Below are 16,552 nucleotides of genomic sequence, written 5' to 3'. Positions count from 1 at the left end.
AAAAAAAAAATCAAAAACAGGGATTTCAATGATTTGATATATGCTTCCCACACTTTTTGGGACTAGTTTGTGTCACATTTTTACTGAATCTTTGACTAAATAAATGCACCTTTTGGAATATCAATCACAGAGAGAAAGATAACATCAACCACCGCTGTAACTAAAAATACTGTCTCTTAAGGTTTCTTCATCATTTTGTTATGTTACTGTTAGAGAATATAATATAATAATAGCCATATTTATCTTGTTTGATATTCTATGTTGCTTTCATGTTATTATGAATTTTTTGTAGCTTTTGTCTCCTTTTTATCTTTTGTGCAAATGTTGTCGTTTTCATATCACAACATCTTTTACATTTTTTATGTCTTTATTATTCAGGCCTCTCTGCATTTTACACAGCTTCAATCAATATTAACTTCTTCTAGATAGATAGATAGATAGATAGATAGATAGATAGATAGATAGATAGATGGATGTAGAAATTGTATATAGTTTACTCATGACATTTTGCGGCCCAATATAATAAATAAACATATTAAATATATAAATATATTCACTAAATTTGTGAATATGAGTCCAGTGTTTTTCCTTGAATATCCGATGTTTTTTATACAAGATAAGATAAGATAAGATAAGATAAGATAAGACTTTGTTTATCTCATCGTGGGGAAATTTCACGGTTAGCAGCAGCAACAATACAACAAGCAAGTGCAGAGAAAAGGGTAGAAAAAAAACACAAATGAGTGAAAAAATGAAAATATAAAGAGAAAAACAAGAAATTTGGTATTCATATAAATATTTCTATGAATAAAGAATTAGAATTAAAAATGAAATATTATTTACATATTTACATCATCACTGGGATCCGTTATAGTTATAGCTACCTGCCTTTTTCAGTTTAGTCTTTAGTCAACCAGGGTTTATATTTGTGATTGTTGAGCCAATTCTCAGGAAAAAAAATGAATTTACTCTCTGTGAACTGTGAGTTGTACAACATAGAGGTAGTTCTGCGTAGGAGTTTGCTTCACAAGCTGTACTTTTCTTACTTTCAGTGACATCAACCTCAGTCTGACCCACGCGCTGTCACACAGATGTAAACACTTTGACTGCCTACTAAGTCTGAACAGAGGCAATAGTCTGAAAACACAAAGATTTTTCCACATTCTTTGTTTTTTTTATACTTACGCAGCCCTGGAAATGACTGTGACTAAATGACTAAATGCTCGGCTGCTGGGTAATGTCTTTAAATGGTGAATGTGTTTACAGTGTGTTTTGTGTTTTTATGTCTGTGTTTTTTGTTTCTTTTTTTAGATATTTTTACTATTTTTTATTTATCCTATTCTTATCTCATTGCTTGGAGCAGAGTACATATTTTGTTTTTCATGTGCTATGTTGAATGAATGACCACAAACGAGTGAAAAAATGAAAATATAAAGACAAAAATAAGAAATTTGGTATTCATGTAAATATTTCTACAAATAAAGAATTAGAATTAAAAATGAAATATTATTTACATATTTACATCATCACTGGGATCTGTTATAGAGTTATAGCTACTACTTTTCTTACTTTCTTTACGTACTTTTTCTTACTTTCAGTGACATCAACCTCAGTCTGACCCACACTCTGTCACACAGATGTAAACACTTTGACTGCCTACTAAATCTGAACAGAGGCAATAGTCTGAAAACACAAAGATTTTTCCACATTCTTTGTTTTTTTATACTTACGCAGCCCTGGAAATGACTGTGACTAAATGACTAAATGCTCGGCTGCTGGGGAATGTCTTTAAATGGTGAATGTGTTTACAGTGTGTTTTATTTATGTATGTGTTTTTATGCATCTGTGTTTTATTTATTTATTTATTTTTTTTTAAGATATTTTTACTATTTTTTATTTTATCCTATTCTTATCTCATTGCTGGGAGCTGAGTACATATTTCGTTTTTCACGTGCTATATTGAATGAAGGACCACAAATGAGTGAAAAAATGAAAATATAAAGAGAAAAATAAGAAATTTGGTATTCATGCAAATATTTCTATGAATAAAGAATTAGATTCAAGTGCTATAGTGAATGAATGACAGTAAATGAACCTTGAACTAAACTCAGACTCCATACCTCCAATACTGCATCACGTTCATGCTACCAGTACCATGTGTAAATGTCATTATTACGTACCCGTATGGGCTCCTCTTATGTCGAACCATTTCTTTTTGTCCTTCCATTAACCACAAAAGGATCTTCTGGTTTTTCTCCATCTCCTCTGCGGGCCCTGGCATGTCGTACGGCCGTCCTTCCTCACCCTTCTTGAAAGCTCTTTTACACTGAGCGCCACCTTTAGCACTGCACAACAAAAATACAACAAGGGCTTAAATTCCTTCTTTTTGCAAAAAACTTTAGGGGATTTTCATTTTTGAGCTTGACTGAAAATTCAAAGAGCATGATGTCTGTGCAGTTTAACATCGTTTTTGGGTATGAATCTCAGTTTTAGACCACATGTGATGTATTATGCAACTTTTGCCTAAGGCTGTCACTCCACATGCACTCAAACTGGACTCTAAGGTGAGCAGGGATTGAATCGACTTCTGCTTTGAGATGCTTTTAAGGAACATTGTTATACTTTTAATACCTTTTAAAATAATGGTGGTGTTATATATGTATGCTCTTAGTTTAGTGTTTTATGTATGGCATTAGAGCTGACTTTTATTGTGTTTTATGTTTATTTTTAGTGTGGATGTATGGCTGTCAGTTCTATTTTGTGTAACTTTTGCTGCTGCTGTCTTGGCCAGGTCACTGTGGAAAAAGAGATTTTTAATCTCAATGAACTTTTTTCCTGCTTAAATAAAGGTTATAATAATTATTTTAAAAAATATTACAATTATTGTGGAGAATACTGGATTACTCATATGTCTACTTTTCAACTGAAACATTAAATATAAAAACATAGACAGAAAACAAGGCGTAATTATGTTCATTTTGCCAGTTTTACACAGTGCTTCCCTCTGCTCACTGTCACTGAATCCATTAAACCCAACAGAGTTCATGTTTATTTATTCCCTATTTCTGCTGTTAGATCATCCTACACCCTCCTACATCTGAACCTTTTACAATTATATGAGTGCACATGCAGCTTGCGATTATGACTCATTTATTTGTGTAGCCCTAATAAATTTTTTTGTGTCATAATTACATATTTATTCAATATAGTGTATTTTTACCCGTCCCCAGAAAGGGAGATAAGGGGTATTGTTTTTGGTTTGGTTTGTTTGTTTGTTTGTTTAAAGGTGCAGGAGACTTTCATGACCAATTTTTCATCAAGTCTGTAAAACCTCAGTCATAGCCTAAGTATCATGAATCTGTAAGTCTTTCTGTGATTATTCAACTGGATCTCTTGCGTTACAGTGAACAATTTCGAAGTGCCATCCACCATAAACAGTCCATGTGTTTACAAATGAGCCAGGAGGTCACTTGGGCATCTTCGGAATTTTGTCGTGACGTGCATTGTGGGAAGCGAAGGCTCACGCAGCCACCTTACAGCGGCGGCTGGAACAGACACGATCGGAAACGGCAGGAACTCCCTTCCTTCTATGCATATTCCTCCAGCCGCTTCCACGTTTCCGTGTGTTTGTTTCATCCATATAACACCAGATGGTCACGCTGCCACTGTCACGTGGCTGTGCAAATCTCCGTTTCCCACAATGCACGTCGCGACAAAATTCCGAAGATGCCCGAGTGACATCCCGGGTTGGTTTGTAAACACACGTTTTGTTTATGGTGGATGGCACTTCGAAATTGTTCACTGTAACGCAAGAGATCCAGTTGAATAATCACAGAAAGACTTACAGATTCATGATACTTAGGCTATGACTGAGGCTTTACAGATCTGATGAAAAATTGGTCACGAAAGTCTCCAGCACCTTAAACACTCCAGCAGCACACCAAATTTGATTTGTAGATTGCCAGTGACCCAGAATACATCTCATTACATTTTGGGAACAGCAGGTCAAAGTGTAATTTTTTATGAATTTTTTAAATCTTTTTTTTCCCCCCCCCATTTACTTATAATGGGCGAAATTTCACATGTCTGTAGCCGCAAAACTATTGGTTGAATTCATACCAAGTTGGGTTAATAGATTACTAGTGATCCAGAATAGATGTGATTATATGTAGGGAAAAGTCAGTCAAAGTTCAAATTTTTTTTTTTATGAATTTTTGAAATTTTTTTCTTCTCCCATTTACTTACAATGGGCAAAATTTCACATGTCTGTAAAAACATAAATTTTGTTTCAATTGACTTCAAACTTGGCACATACACTACCAGGCAAAAGTTTGGACTCACCTTCTTATTTAAATGACATGAGATGGACCACAGATGGCCAACAAGTGCTCAGCATCATTTGGAACTCCTTCCAGACTTTTGGAAAACATTTCAGGTGATTACCTCATGAAGCTCATCGAGAGAATGCCAAGAATGCACACAGCAGTAATAAAAGCAAAATGTGGCTATTTTGAAGAATCTAAAATATAAAACATGGTTTGAGTTTTGTCACACCTTTTTAAACTACATAATTCCACATGTGTTCATTCATAGTTTTGATGCCTTCAGTGAGAATCTACAATGGAAATAGTCATAAAAATAAAGAAAAAACAGGTGAGTCCAAACTTTTGCCTGGTAGTGTATATGGAGGTAAATGATATGCTAACATCAGAACACCCATAGACATGATGACATCAGCTGGATCGATGCCAAAATAAGCTACAATACGTGCGAGGGGCGGGGTTTGTTGTGCCTGACACCACTTTTTGTGATATTTTCTGACGTGCCCAAACTGGGTCTCATTGAGCTGTCCTCGTACCTGTATCCTGTGTGCTCCATGGGGCTAGATCCCATTCCATCTGCATATCGAGACTTTGATCCATAATGACTGGTCTCCATGCCCCAGTGCAGACCGCCGTGCACGCGCGTGGCCGCCTCAGCCTCCACCTGCTCTTTGGGCTTCCCGACACCTGCGTGATGGATGTGGTGCACATGCTTGTGATGGTACAGGTGACTGGGCTCTCCCTTGAGACTGTGTCTGGGTGGATGTTTGCTCTGGCCTGAGGATAAACCCAGTCCAAATCCTTTGCCTGCTGGGAAGCCATCTGGTGAGCGGGACTTAGGAGAATGGCGGCCCGTGCCTGGAGACTGGCAGCCAGGAGTCTTCATGACCCGCTGGACGTGGTCGTCCAGGATGCTTTCAGGGTTCTCTTCATGAGCATCTCTCATGAAGGGGCTGCTGTAGCTGACGTCTGCATAGCGGGAGTTGTAATTCGGCAGATATGCACTAGGGGGGAACCTATAACCAGACAGTGATGTGGATGTGGACGTGTTGACTTCATCCCCTTCTTCCTCCTAGAGCAGAAAAACACAAAATCATCATCAACATTTAGATGGCGACAGTGCAATAGTGAACAAAATCTAAAAACATCTTTTAACTTAAGCCATAAAGACCTAAACATCTACTGTCAACCTAGACCATCTACTGATCTACTCTGTTTAATCCCTGTTGATCCACTAATCCTATCACTACATGTAAATAATTGGAGTTAAATACAGTTTGTCATCTTTTCGTGGTCATCAGATATGACCCATTTGGACGTTCAGAGGCTCTGTAGTGAACGTGGAAACACTGTCATCTTCTTCAACATTGATTCACCAGTAAAACCCATAAAGTTTGATCAATGACAGTGGATGGAAATGCTTGGTTTATGTTCAGTTATTGATATATTTTTCTGAAAAAGTCACCTTTTTCTTCAGTTTTCTCTGTATTTTGATATAATTACCAACTTTAAACTGAGCTTTAATGAACATCTACATCACAGGTGTCAAACATGCGGCCCGGGGGCCAAAACCGGCCTGTCAAAGGTTCTAATCCGGCCCGCGGGATGAATTTGAAAAGTACAACTTAGGTCATCAAACTCCAAAATAACATCATAATGACATATAAATAATGACAACACCATTTTTTCTCTTTGTTTTAGTGCAAAAAACATTAAATTATGAAAATGTTTACATTAACAAACTATCCTTTAACAATAAAATGTGAATAACCTAAAATGTCTGAAGTAAATTAAGTGCAATTTTAACAATATTCTGCCAGTTACTGAATGTTTTGTGCCTTTGTAGATCTGATCTGTAATGTATAAATGATAAGTCGAGGCAGAATATTTATAAAATTGTACTTATATTTCTTAAAAATTTCATTTTTTTCAAGTTATTCACATCCTTTTTGTTTGGATAGTTTGTAAATGTAAATATTGGTATAATTTAATGTTATGTTTCGCGTTAAAACAATTTGGAGATGTTATTATTTATTAGCTATCATGTTATTATTTTACTGGTCTGGCCCACTTCAGATTAAATTGGGCTGAATGTGGCCCCCGGAAGAAAATGAGTTTAACACCCCTGATCTACATGATCAGTGAATTAAATACAGGAAAATACCGGATTCATACTGATAAAATACAAAATACAGAGAGTAATATTTTGAATAAATGCGGATAAATCACTTAAGGCAAGTTGGATATGGAGAAAATGTCATTTGGGAACTGACATAAAAGTAACGCTGGGTCTTTATGGGTTAATGTGTGTGGTGTGTAAATGTTAAAATCAACCTTGCCACATGAAATACGACCATTTATTCATGTTATCAGACAATAACACTGCTCAGTTTAATGTTTTAATGAATGATTAGTCAAATAAATCATTAATAACTGATTTTTTTTCCACAGAATATCAATTCCCTGATCAAAAAAAAAAAAAAAAAAAGTTAATTTGGCATCTTCTCCTCCTTCCTCACTGAAAAAATTTGAAATCTACATATGAGGATTTTGTTATTTTCTAAAGTTTAATGTTTCCTGTTTAATCTTTGTGCACTGATTGCTTCAGATTACAGACGTTATTTTATCAGGCTGCAAATGTCATTGCTCTTCTCAACCTGCAGATGGCACATTTTACCCATATACTTTTCCAACATTGTCATATCCTGCTCTCTTCTAGTTCTTACTGCAGAGGTTTGATGATAAACCACAGATAAAAAACCAGGTGAGATCAGTCAGACAAAGCACTCAAAAACAATATCCGTGTGGTTGAATTGATACAGTTTGGGCTCTGTGTGATTCAGAAAAAAAAAAAATCTGTCCGTCTGACAGAACCAGATCCAGGGGGAGTCGTGGGGTGGGGTGTTGCAGACATTCATAACAGCAGTGTGGGGTTTGCAGGACATGTAGCGATGAAATAACACAGAGCGGTAGCTGTGCGCCTCAATAAAATACATCCTGACACAAAAGCCGATGCCACGAGCAACGAAAACTTTCAAGTACGGGCTTTTTCAACAGTATTTCCTGAGATTTGAACCCTTTTTGACTGCAGCTGGAGCAGCGAGCGCCATATGGTTGAGCTTTTATCTTTTCATCTGTTCCGTGGTCGAACTTTGAAACACTGGCTGTGAGAGAAGGGAAGCGGAGAACAAAGAGATATAGTGGAAAGACAACAGTAGGTAGGGGTTCCACTGTTAGTTTTCAGCCAGCCAACGCTTTTATGTTAAGAAGTGAATATATTTTCACTTGTGAACTTGCCAGAGTGAATGAGATCTGAATGCTTCTTGCTGCCCTGTGCTCCCTGTCGGTTATTGGTTTTTATAAAAATCAAAAATAGCACAGACTTAACCTTCACTTCTCTGTGTTCTCATATTTTAAAAAAAAAAAAAAAAAAAAGAAAGAAAATACTGTAAAATATGTTGCATCCACTTAAATATTTTCTGACACAATTTCAATGATTGATGTGTCTGCAGGGAGAGTAGGATCCAGGTACTGAATCTCTGCGAGCTGAGCCCAATGGAGATTATTCATGAAACTGTGGCATCTTCATCTGAGTACATTTTCCCCAATGTTTATCTCCTTCCAGAGAAAAAAATGAAAATCCTTGGCAAACAATAACGAATGTGTGATGCTCTACAGGTTAGCATAGTTGGTGGTGGAGGAGGCTTCTCTGTAAACACACTACCTCATTTATACAAAACCCTTTCCTGTCCTTGCAGTGATTCGCGGTGCGTACGATTGTCGTGCTGTATTATCTTGTTTTGACCAATTCAGACAAACAACGGCCGTCCTGTTGAAACGAGGCATTGACTTTTGTGAGGATCATGCTGCTGCTCATGTGCATGTGAATGAATTGTGCAGCCGGGCCAAAAGAACCATTGTTCCGGAAAAAAAAAAAAAAAAAAAAACTGATCTGAGGACAGCTATAATGTTTTCCCACACTTTAAGATGCTCCTATCAAACTGTTGACAAGAATACAATAATTAACCTATAAAGAGCCAGTGCTACTTTTGTCAAAGTTCCCAATTGATTTTTTCTCTATATTTAACCTTTCTGAAGTGATTTATCACCATTTATTGTAATATTATCCTCTGTTTTTTGCATTTTTTGGTGAAAATCTGGTATTTTCCTATATGTACAGTACTGATCATGTAGCTCACAGGTGTCAAACATGCAGCCCGGGGGCCAAAACCGGCCCGCGGGATGAATTTGCAAAGTGCAAATTAGGGCCTCCAACTCAAAAATAATATCATAATAACCTATAAATAATGACAACACCATTTTTTTCTCTTTGATTTAATGCAAAAAACATTAAATTATGAAAATGTTTACATTAACAAACTATCTTTTAACAAAAAAATTGAACATCCTAAACAGATATGAGCAACCTGAAATGTGTAAAGAAAATTAAGTGCAATTTTAACAATTTTCTGCCTGTTACGAAAAGTTTTGTGCCTTTGTAGATCGGATCTGTAATGCATATGTATAAATGATAAGTTGAGGCACAATACTGATAAAATTGTACTTACATTTCTTAACAAATTTCATTTTTTTCAAGTTATTAACATCCTTTTTGTTTGAATAGTTTGTAAACGTAAATACTGGCATAATTGAGTGTCATTTTTTGCACTAAAACAATTTGTAGTTGCCATGATTTATTGGCTATCATGCTATTATTTTATTGGTCCGGCCCACTGGAGATCAAATTGGGCTGAATGTGGCCCCCGGAAGAAAATGAGTTTGACACCCCTGATGTTGATGTTTGTAAGAGCTCAGATTAAGGTTGAAAGTTATTAAATCAGAAACAGAGAAAACTGTGGAAAAAGTGACTCTTTCAGCAAAATATTAATAGCGGAACATATACGCAAGTGTGTCATTGATCCAACTCCATGGGTTTTACTGGTGACTCAACGTTGTAGAAGATGATGGTGTTTCCATGGTAACTACAGAGCCTCTGAACATCCAAATGGGTCATATCTGATGACTGTGAAAAGACGACAAACTGCATTTTACACCAATTATTTACCTGCATTAATGGTTCATTAGTTACTAAATATTTTAGATCAATAGATACTTTTAGTTGCGAGTGGAAGTTTGGGTCTTTACGGGTTAAGGCCACAAGTAATGATTATTTTTACTGTCAGCTGATCTGTTTTTTTGATTAATCCATTAGTTGTCTAGTCTTTAAAATGTTAGAAAATAGTGAAGCTCTATTGTTTTAGCAAAAGTAATTCAGTTTACCTTGAAATTTGAGTATAGACGCCAAATTGAAATGAATTCAAGTGTTTTTTTTTTCCTAATGAAATGACTCAAACTGTACTCCAACAGCAAAACAGCAACTGATTGATTTAATACTTGACAACTAATCGATTAACTGAATAATCTTCACAGCTATTTTAATAATTTCTAACCAGATGATGCACATTTTCTGCCGGAAAAGTCCTCATCTGCTGTACCAGAGCTCCAGCCTCCAGTATATTTGCATATCCTTTTCCAGATGCACAGAGAATCGCTTGATAAAGGCAGTCATTTCATGCTTGCCTCCAGGTTTTAATAAAGGAAACCTGGAGCTGCGTGATGGCAGCTTCTCTCGTCACAGGGCCAAAACACACATAAATTGTCTGCCTTGAGACTTAATACTTGGCTCCGTGTACTGAGGGAGATTTCAGTTGTGGTAGCAGAAACCATTTAATCACTGTTCAAGTGACATCAAGCAGCCGGCCCGCTGTTCCAGGCTTACAAGTGGCCGAGTGTGCAGGTGCTCCATCTGATTTATCCACAAAGCCAGATCGCTGACAGGCCAAGGATGGACCTCTCCAAATGATTCATGTTTTTTTATTCCATACTTAAATGGCTGGCCTCATTAATTTCATTAAGACCAGATGAATTCAAGTGTCCTTTGTTATAAAAACTTTTAGCCCGACAGCCAGGCACACATCATGTTTCTGGCTCTGGAGAGACCTTTTGTGAGTTACTCACACACACTGACACTATCAGATATTTCCCAGCATTCACTCGGCTTTACTATAACACATCATCCATTGTCATAATTTATTTAATCGTTCTCTATTAACTATTAAACGCCTCAGTCGATTTAAGGATTCTGAGTTCAGTTCAGAGCATCATGTCAGACCAAACCAGAAGCTTTTCTTTATCGTTTGTCTTTCTCACAATAAATGACATGTAACAGGATTGAAGTGTGATACTCCAGTGTAAACTGTTCTGTGCAATGGCTGCTCCATCTATATATCATCTTAATCCGGTGTCACTAGAAGCTAACACCAGGAAATAACATAAACACTGCCTCATTTGACTTGATGTGTGTGTTCTTTGAGTAAAAGCAGGCGAGAAAAGCTCCGTTCTTCAGTGTTTCACTGTTAAGGGTTAGTGATTTTTGATTCTGTGATGTGCTGTCATTTGTGATTCTGTTGTATTTTTGTAGTTATTCTTTTCTCTTCTGTGTGTGGGTGTGTGTTCTCTGTCTTGCTTCCTAACAGATAGTGGTTAATGGAGGAAGAGCTGCAGGTGTGGTACTGGTCTGCTGGCTGCCACTGATTGGTTCCTCAGAGATGAGCCGGGAAATTTAAAGCAGGAACACCCTACCTCCCAGGAGACTCCTCTTGTCCCATTTCCCTCGTTTGTGACCAGCCTTCTGTAATTTTTGTTGGAACTTTGTAAAGTCTGATGCAAAAGGAGGGAATCTTTTTCTTTAAGTTTTCTCCTGTTTTTCCGTTAGGGTATAGGTAAGATTGATATATTTTGGTTTCCTTGGTTTGTGTTTGTAGATCAGCCTAGTGAGCTTGAAGTATGACTCTGTTTGTTATGTTTGTTACTTTGATTCCCTACCTGATTTAATTTTCTTTTTTGTAAATAAATATCTCAAATTGCAGTGGCGTGATTGCTGGTCATTTGTTTTTTTTTTTAGCTTGCTCCTGTTTGTTAAGGGACATGGAGGGAGGGGAGTCTCACATCACGTTGCGTCTCAACAACCCCTAGACCGAATGTAACATTCACCTTTTCTTAAAGATACCACCGATTTACACCAAGAGCCTGTCCACACGACAATGAAATTATGTCAACACGCACAAGTTTAATATCGCACCAGCGTTGTCTGTGCCCTGAAACCGTGTTTTTTGAGAACGGGTCCCAGAGCTAAAAAAAAAATCTCCGTGTAGAAAGCCGTGTGGAGAGGCAAAATGCCACTTTTTGGTAACAATGATGCCATACCACGTGACCAGAAGAAGAAAACCCCGGACATAACATTCAGTAACAACAACAACAATAATAGTGGACTACAGAGTTGTGTTTGTGCTGCAGGCTCTGCTAAGTTTATTAGCACTACTACAACAAAACCTGGTCATGCTTCTTCTTGTTGTGTTACGTTTGAAGAAGTACCTCATGCACATGCTCACTGCATTCTTCTGTGATTTTAGCGTATCCTGCTGCTCTGTGTTCTGCCACGTTTCCACTGCATGGTACCAGCTCGACTCGGCTCGGCCTTTTGGCGTTTCCATTACGAAAAAGGACCTGGAATCTGGTACCTGGCACTAGTTTTTTGGTATCACCTCCGCCAAGGTTCCAAGCGATACTAAACCATGACATATAACACTGCAGACCACTGATTGGTCAGACAGTCGTCTCTGTGACCTCGCTGTTTTAAAAAAAACAGATGCAGAAGTGGACAGTAAATAAAGCGGTACATTAATCCACATGATAACAGCCCAAAACTACACCATGGTCGGTCGAGGAGATTCAGTCTTTGGTGGCCGACGTAAAAATTCAGATGAGGCAACATGCAACGAGCGAGTTTTCAGCAACTCTCTGAGCAGACGACACAGAAGTAACACGCCGCATCGCTATGACGACCAGGTACTGTAAAGTCAGTAGCATCCTGTATTGGAAACGGTCTCCAGGAATACCGAGTCGAGTGGGTTCCACGTAGTGGAAACGCGGCATTAGTGTATTCTGCTGCTCCGTGTTTGTGTATAGTGCCACATATAGGTATGGCATACGTATTACACCATTTTACCCCAGTTTTCCCATTTCAATCTGGACGCAGATATTTCTTGAAATAATACATGTATGGAAACGTTTAGAATCCACAAAAGAAAAGTACTATGAGGATGTAGCCCGAATTACCCCAAAGTTGACCTGATTGTGCTTGTGTGTGTGTGTATAAACATACCAGTCGTACTCTTTTCAGACGTTCCTCCAGTTTCTCCTGAGCCTCCCTCTCCCTCAGTACCCCCTCCAGTCGGCTGATCAGCTCTGCGGCGAACCTCTCCGGTTCCACATGTATATCCTTTGGAATCCGGTTTGTGCGCTGAGGAGATGAACGACTCATGGTTAGGGATGTAAAGATATGAAAATTTCACATCACGGTTATTGTGACCAAAATTATCACGGTTATCATTATTATCATGGTATTTATACGTATACACACACTGAAATAATGTAACCAAGTTGTATTTTGAAAAAAAACAAAAAAACAAAACAAAACAAAAAAACAAAAAAATAATAGGCACAATGTACTTCTTGTTGGCAGAAACATTCAAATATTAACATGTAAAAATCAAACATACAAATGTGCATTAAAGATGGCACCTTATGGACACTGTATGACCATTTTCCATATCAAGTTGGAGTTGCTTTAGTTTCTTTTTCATGGACGGACGGACGGACGGACGGACGGACAGACAGACAGACAGACAGACAGACAGACAGACAGACAGACAGACAGATAGATAGATACATAGATGCTGCTTCTCCAGAAAATGTGCGGTACGGTGAGTTTTCAAAGTGCGGTAACCAAACACGGTTATCATGTTAATTAGAATTTAAATGGTAATACTAACGGTCGGGAATTTTACCACGGTTTATCATTATACCGGTAATCGTTACATCCCTACTTACGGTAAACATTCATTCATTCATCATCTCAACCTGTTTTATCCCCACTAGGGTCGCGGGGAGTCGTTGGAGCCTATCCCAGCTACATCTGGAAGAAGGCGGGGTACACCCTGGACATGTCACCAGTTCATCGCAGGGCTGACATATAGAGACAAACAACCAACCACTCTCACATTTTACGGTAAACATGTTTTTTTTTTTTGTCACAGTTGCATCCCTGTCACCTCTTGACCAGGCCTCATAGGAAAGGAATAAAACATAAGCAGGATACGGTGCATCAAAGTGAATTTTAATGACCCTGCAAGACTTGACACCTGAATACAAATGAAGGGCACACTTGGTGACATGGTAATGACCGTCCTTTGTTTTGTCTCCAGGTGAATGTACTTATATAGTTCAAAATCAAATAGTGATGTCTATTTTTTCGATATGTGATGTCTTTTGCACATTTAAGCACTTTGTTTTTTTTTTTTTTTTTTTTTTTTTATTCTGGGAACAAGGTTAAAAAAAAAACACCTACATGTATTGTCAATCTTTCAGTGCCAACGACGACTGATGATTAATTTGTCGGAGCAGAGAAGCGTTGTGGATATGCTTTGGGGATTTGTGCTCGACTATACAGACAAACCATGCATCCTAATAGGACGCTATGTGTGGAGTTTTAATTTGACTCTTTACTCCCAGGCCTAATTAGGGCTGGGGTTTTCCTACCAAGAGACAGCATAAGCTGCAGAGGGAGGCATCAGGCTGTCACAGGGGAGGATTCATGTCTGCTAGGCTTCAGCACACACAGCTTAGAAAAGCATCAAGCTGCATTTAGACAGCGTTCTCTTTCACCATCAGCTATTCTTATACTCCATCACAGGCCCTGCGACACAGCACGGCTTAAATATGCACATCTCCAACGGTAGAAGTGAAGAAAAATAAGGCAGAAACAGACAGTTAAAGATGGAGAGAGAGAGAGCGAGAGGGAGAGAGAGAGAGAGGTGTAGAGGCAGAAAGTGGGAAGCATGGAAATAACCCATGAATAACTCACTGGAATATGAGGTAGTGGCACTCGTCCATTTGCTTTGGCACTCTTGTGCATCTCCCGCCGATGCTGTTTTCGGTATCTGTAGGGTGGAACCCCATCTCTGGAATTAACAACAAAGACGTTTTCATAATACATCCTCATGAATAAACAACACAGACAGCTTTGAAGTTGAAAGTTTTCCACTGCATTTTTTTGCCTAAAAACCAACACCTACTAAGTCCTGATTAATCAAATAGAGAAGGACAGGTATTCTCAAAGGCTTATTATGTCCCTTCTGCACCACGAGTGGTCTGGCAGATTACAGGTACATGTTAACACAACCATGATTCTTTAATTCCACGTGGTATTTGGTCATGCTGAGTTTCACACTCTCCTGTGCTCGAAGCTCTGGACTAATTAGCTCCTAACAGCCTCTAATCCAGGCGTCCGCAAACACATTTTTGTCCAGTTGTGAACGCTTTTAAGTTCCTCTGGCATAATTCCCCAGTGCCATCTCTGCAACTTGAAAATATTTTGTTTCTAGTTTTTTACCAACACATGCCTGATCTGCAGACTCAAGTGGAACAGATGCCCTGTTTGTAAGTGACCGAAGATGGTTAAAAAAAAAAAAAAAAATAAATAAATAATAATACTGGCTTTGGTTCTCAGGCTGGTGAAAATCTAACAAAGTTAAGTGTGAAGAAGAAAGCACACATTCTGCTTTCGTCGCCAATAATTAAAAGCTGGGACTAAATGAATGAGTCTGGAAACATTTCAAACCAGCTCTTGAGTAATGTTTTGTTTAGGAGGTCAGTTAGTTTTTATTTATCTACAACATATCTGTCATGAATTAAAGGAGCTTTATATTGTATTTGTACTTAGTAATATTACAAAAATGACATGAAATAAAGACCTCTGAAGTTAAGCCAAAAACATCAGTGTATTGGTTTGTAGAGATATGAACTGAATCTATTCAGATCCATAGATTTATGTGACTACTGGAGGAAGTAGTGGGTCAGCCTGTCGGTCTCCCACGGTTAACAAACTAACACTACGGAGCCTTTGACCAAAGCATCATAAAGTGACCAGTGATATTGTTTTTTTTTAGGGTGCCTATTGTCAGGGGTGCCGCTACCAATTGTAAACATTGTGGACCCTTCATAAAATTCAGTATCTTGTCAATCTGTCAGAGCAGGGTGAGTGTGTGGGGGGGTGCATGTAGATGGGGCTGTGGTCCACACATACAGTCACTTACGCTTAGGGATGGGAATCGTGAAGAATTTAACGATTCCGATTCCATTATCGATTTTGCTTGTTGATTCGATTCCTTATCGATTCTCATTGGGTGATGGAATAAAAAAGTACAAACGGGTGTGTTTGTATTAACTGTATTTACATTTCCATCTGCACAGAAAATATAACATATACAGTATGCACAAATAATAACAACAGATGTTTAATTTTACTTTTTTCACTGTAAAATATAGAGTAAAGTTTGGAGTTGACATTATTTATATATTATTATGTTATTATTTTACTGGTTCGGCCCACTGCAGATCAAATTTAGCTGAATGTGGCCCCTGAACTAAAATGAGTTTGACACCCCTGGACTAGACCTTGTTCTTTCCACAGACATCTGAGCATGCTCAGTGAATCTCCTACCACCTGTGGTGTTTTACTGTTGTTTGCAGTGTTGTCATGATTTTCTTTTTTTTTTTTTAAACTGTGTTTTTACTACTTTTGACTGTGTAACTGCTTTTTGGAGTTCAACCAGGTGCCAAAAAACAGCTGGACTGATTTAGAAAAAACAAAGAGCCTAAAACAAAAACTACTGGACCCAAATTCAAATACTTGATGTTCAGTGTGTTCCAGTTCACAGTCCATGTTCAACATCCTAAACCTCTTATTGATGTACATTCTGAGTAAAACCTGTAGTATTTCAAATCCTCTCTTTGGTTTTTCTATTATTCCACCCTGTTTTGAAGCTAAAACACGCAGTCAAGCAAAACCACTGAAGAAATGAACACAAACATACAGGATGGGGAAGCAAAATTTACAATGAACATTTAGTTGTTTTTTCTCAGCAGGCACTACGTCAATTGTTTTGAAACCAAACATATATTATGTCATAATCATACCTAACACTATTATCCATACCTTTTCAGAAACTTTTGCCCATATGAGTAATTCAGGAAAGTAAACGTCAAAGAGTGTGTGATTTGCTGAATGCACTCGTCACACCAAAGGAGATTTCAAAAATAGTTGGAGT

General features: G+C 37.9%; 1 protein-coding gene across 3 annotated transcripts in view; it reads right to left on the bottom strand.

The window, feature by feature from the left end:
- The window catches only part of LOC115424920 (axin-1-like), a 79,457-nt gene that overhangs the window by 23,682 nt on the left and 39,223 nt on the right, over positions 1-16,552 (bottom strand). For all 3 annotated transcript variants that reach the window (XM_030142315.1, XM_030142314.1, XM_030142316.1), the window contains exons 4-7: positions 14,308-14,404; positions 12,547-12,684; positions 4,859-5,394; positions 2,181-2,345 (exon numbers count right to left, since the gene is read on the bottom strand). In XM_030142315.1, coding sequence (XP_029998175.1) covers positions 2,181-2,345; positions 4,859-5,394; positions 12,547-12,684; positions 14,308-14,404 — 936 coding nt within the window. The remainder of the gene's footprint in view (positions 1-2,180; positions 2,346-4,858; positions 5,395-12,546; positions 12,685-14,307; positions 14,405-16,552) is intronic.

This window comes from Sphaeramia orbicularis, chromosome 8 (genome assembly GCF_902148855.1).
Source record: "Sphaeramia orbicularis chromosome 8, fSphaOr1.1, whole genome shotgun sequence".
Taxonomy (NCBI): Eukaryota; Metazoa; Chordata; class Actinopteri; order Kurtiformes; family Apogonidae; genus Sphaeramia; species Sphaeramia orbicularis.
Note: the sequence above shows the minus strand (reverse complement) of the source record. Positions and strands in the feature narration are given on the sequence as shown.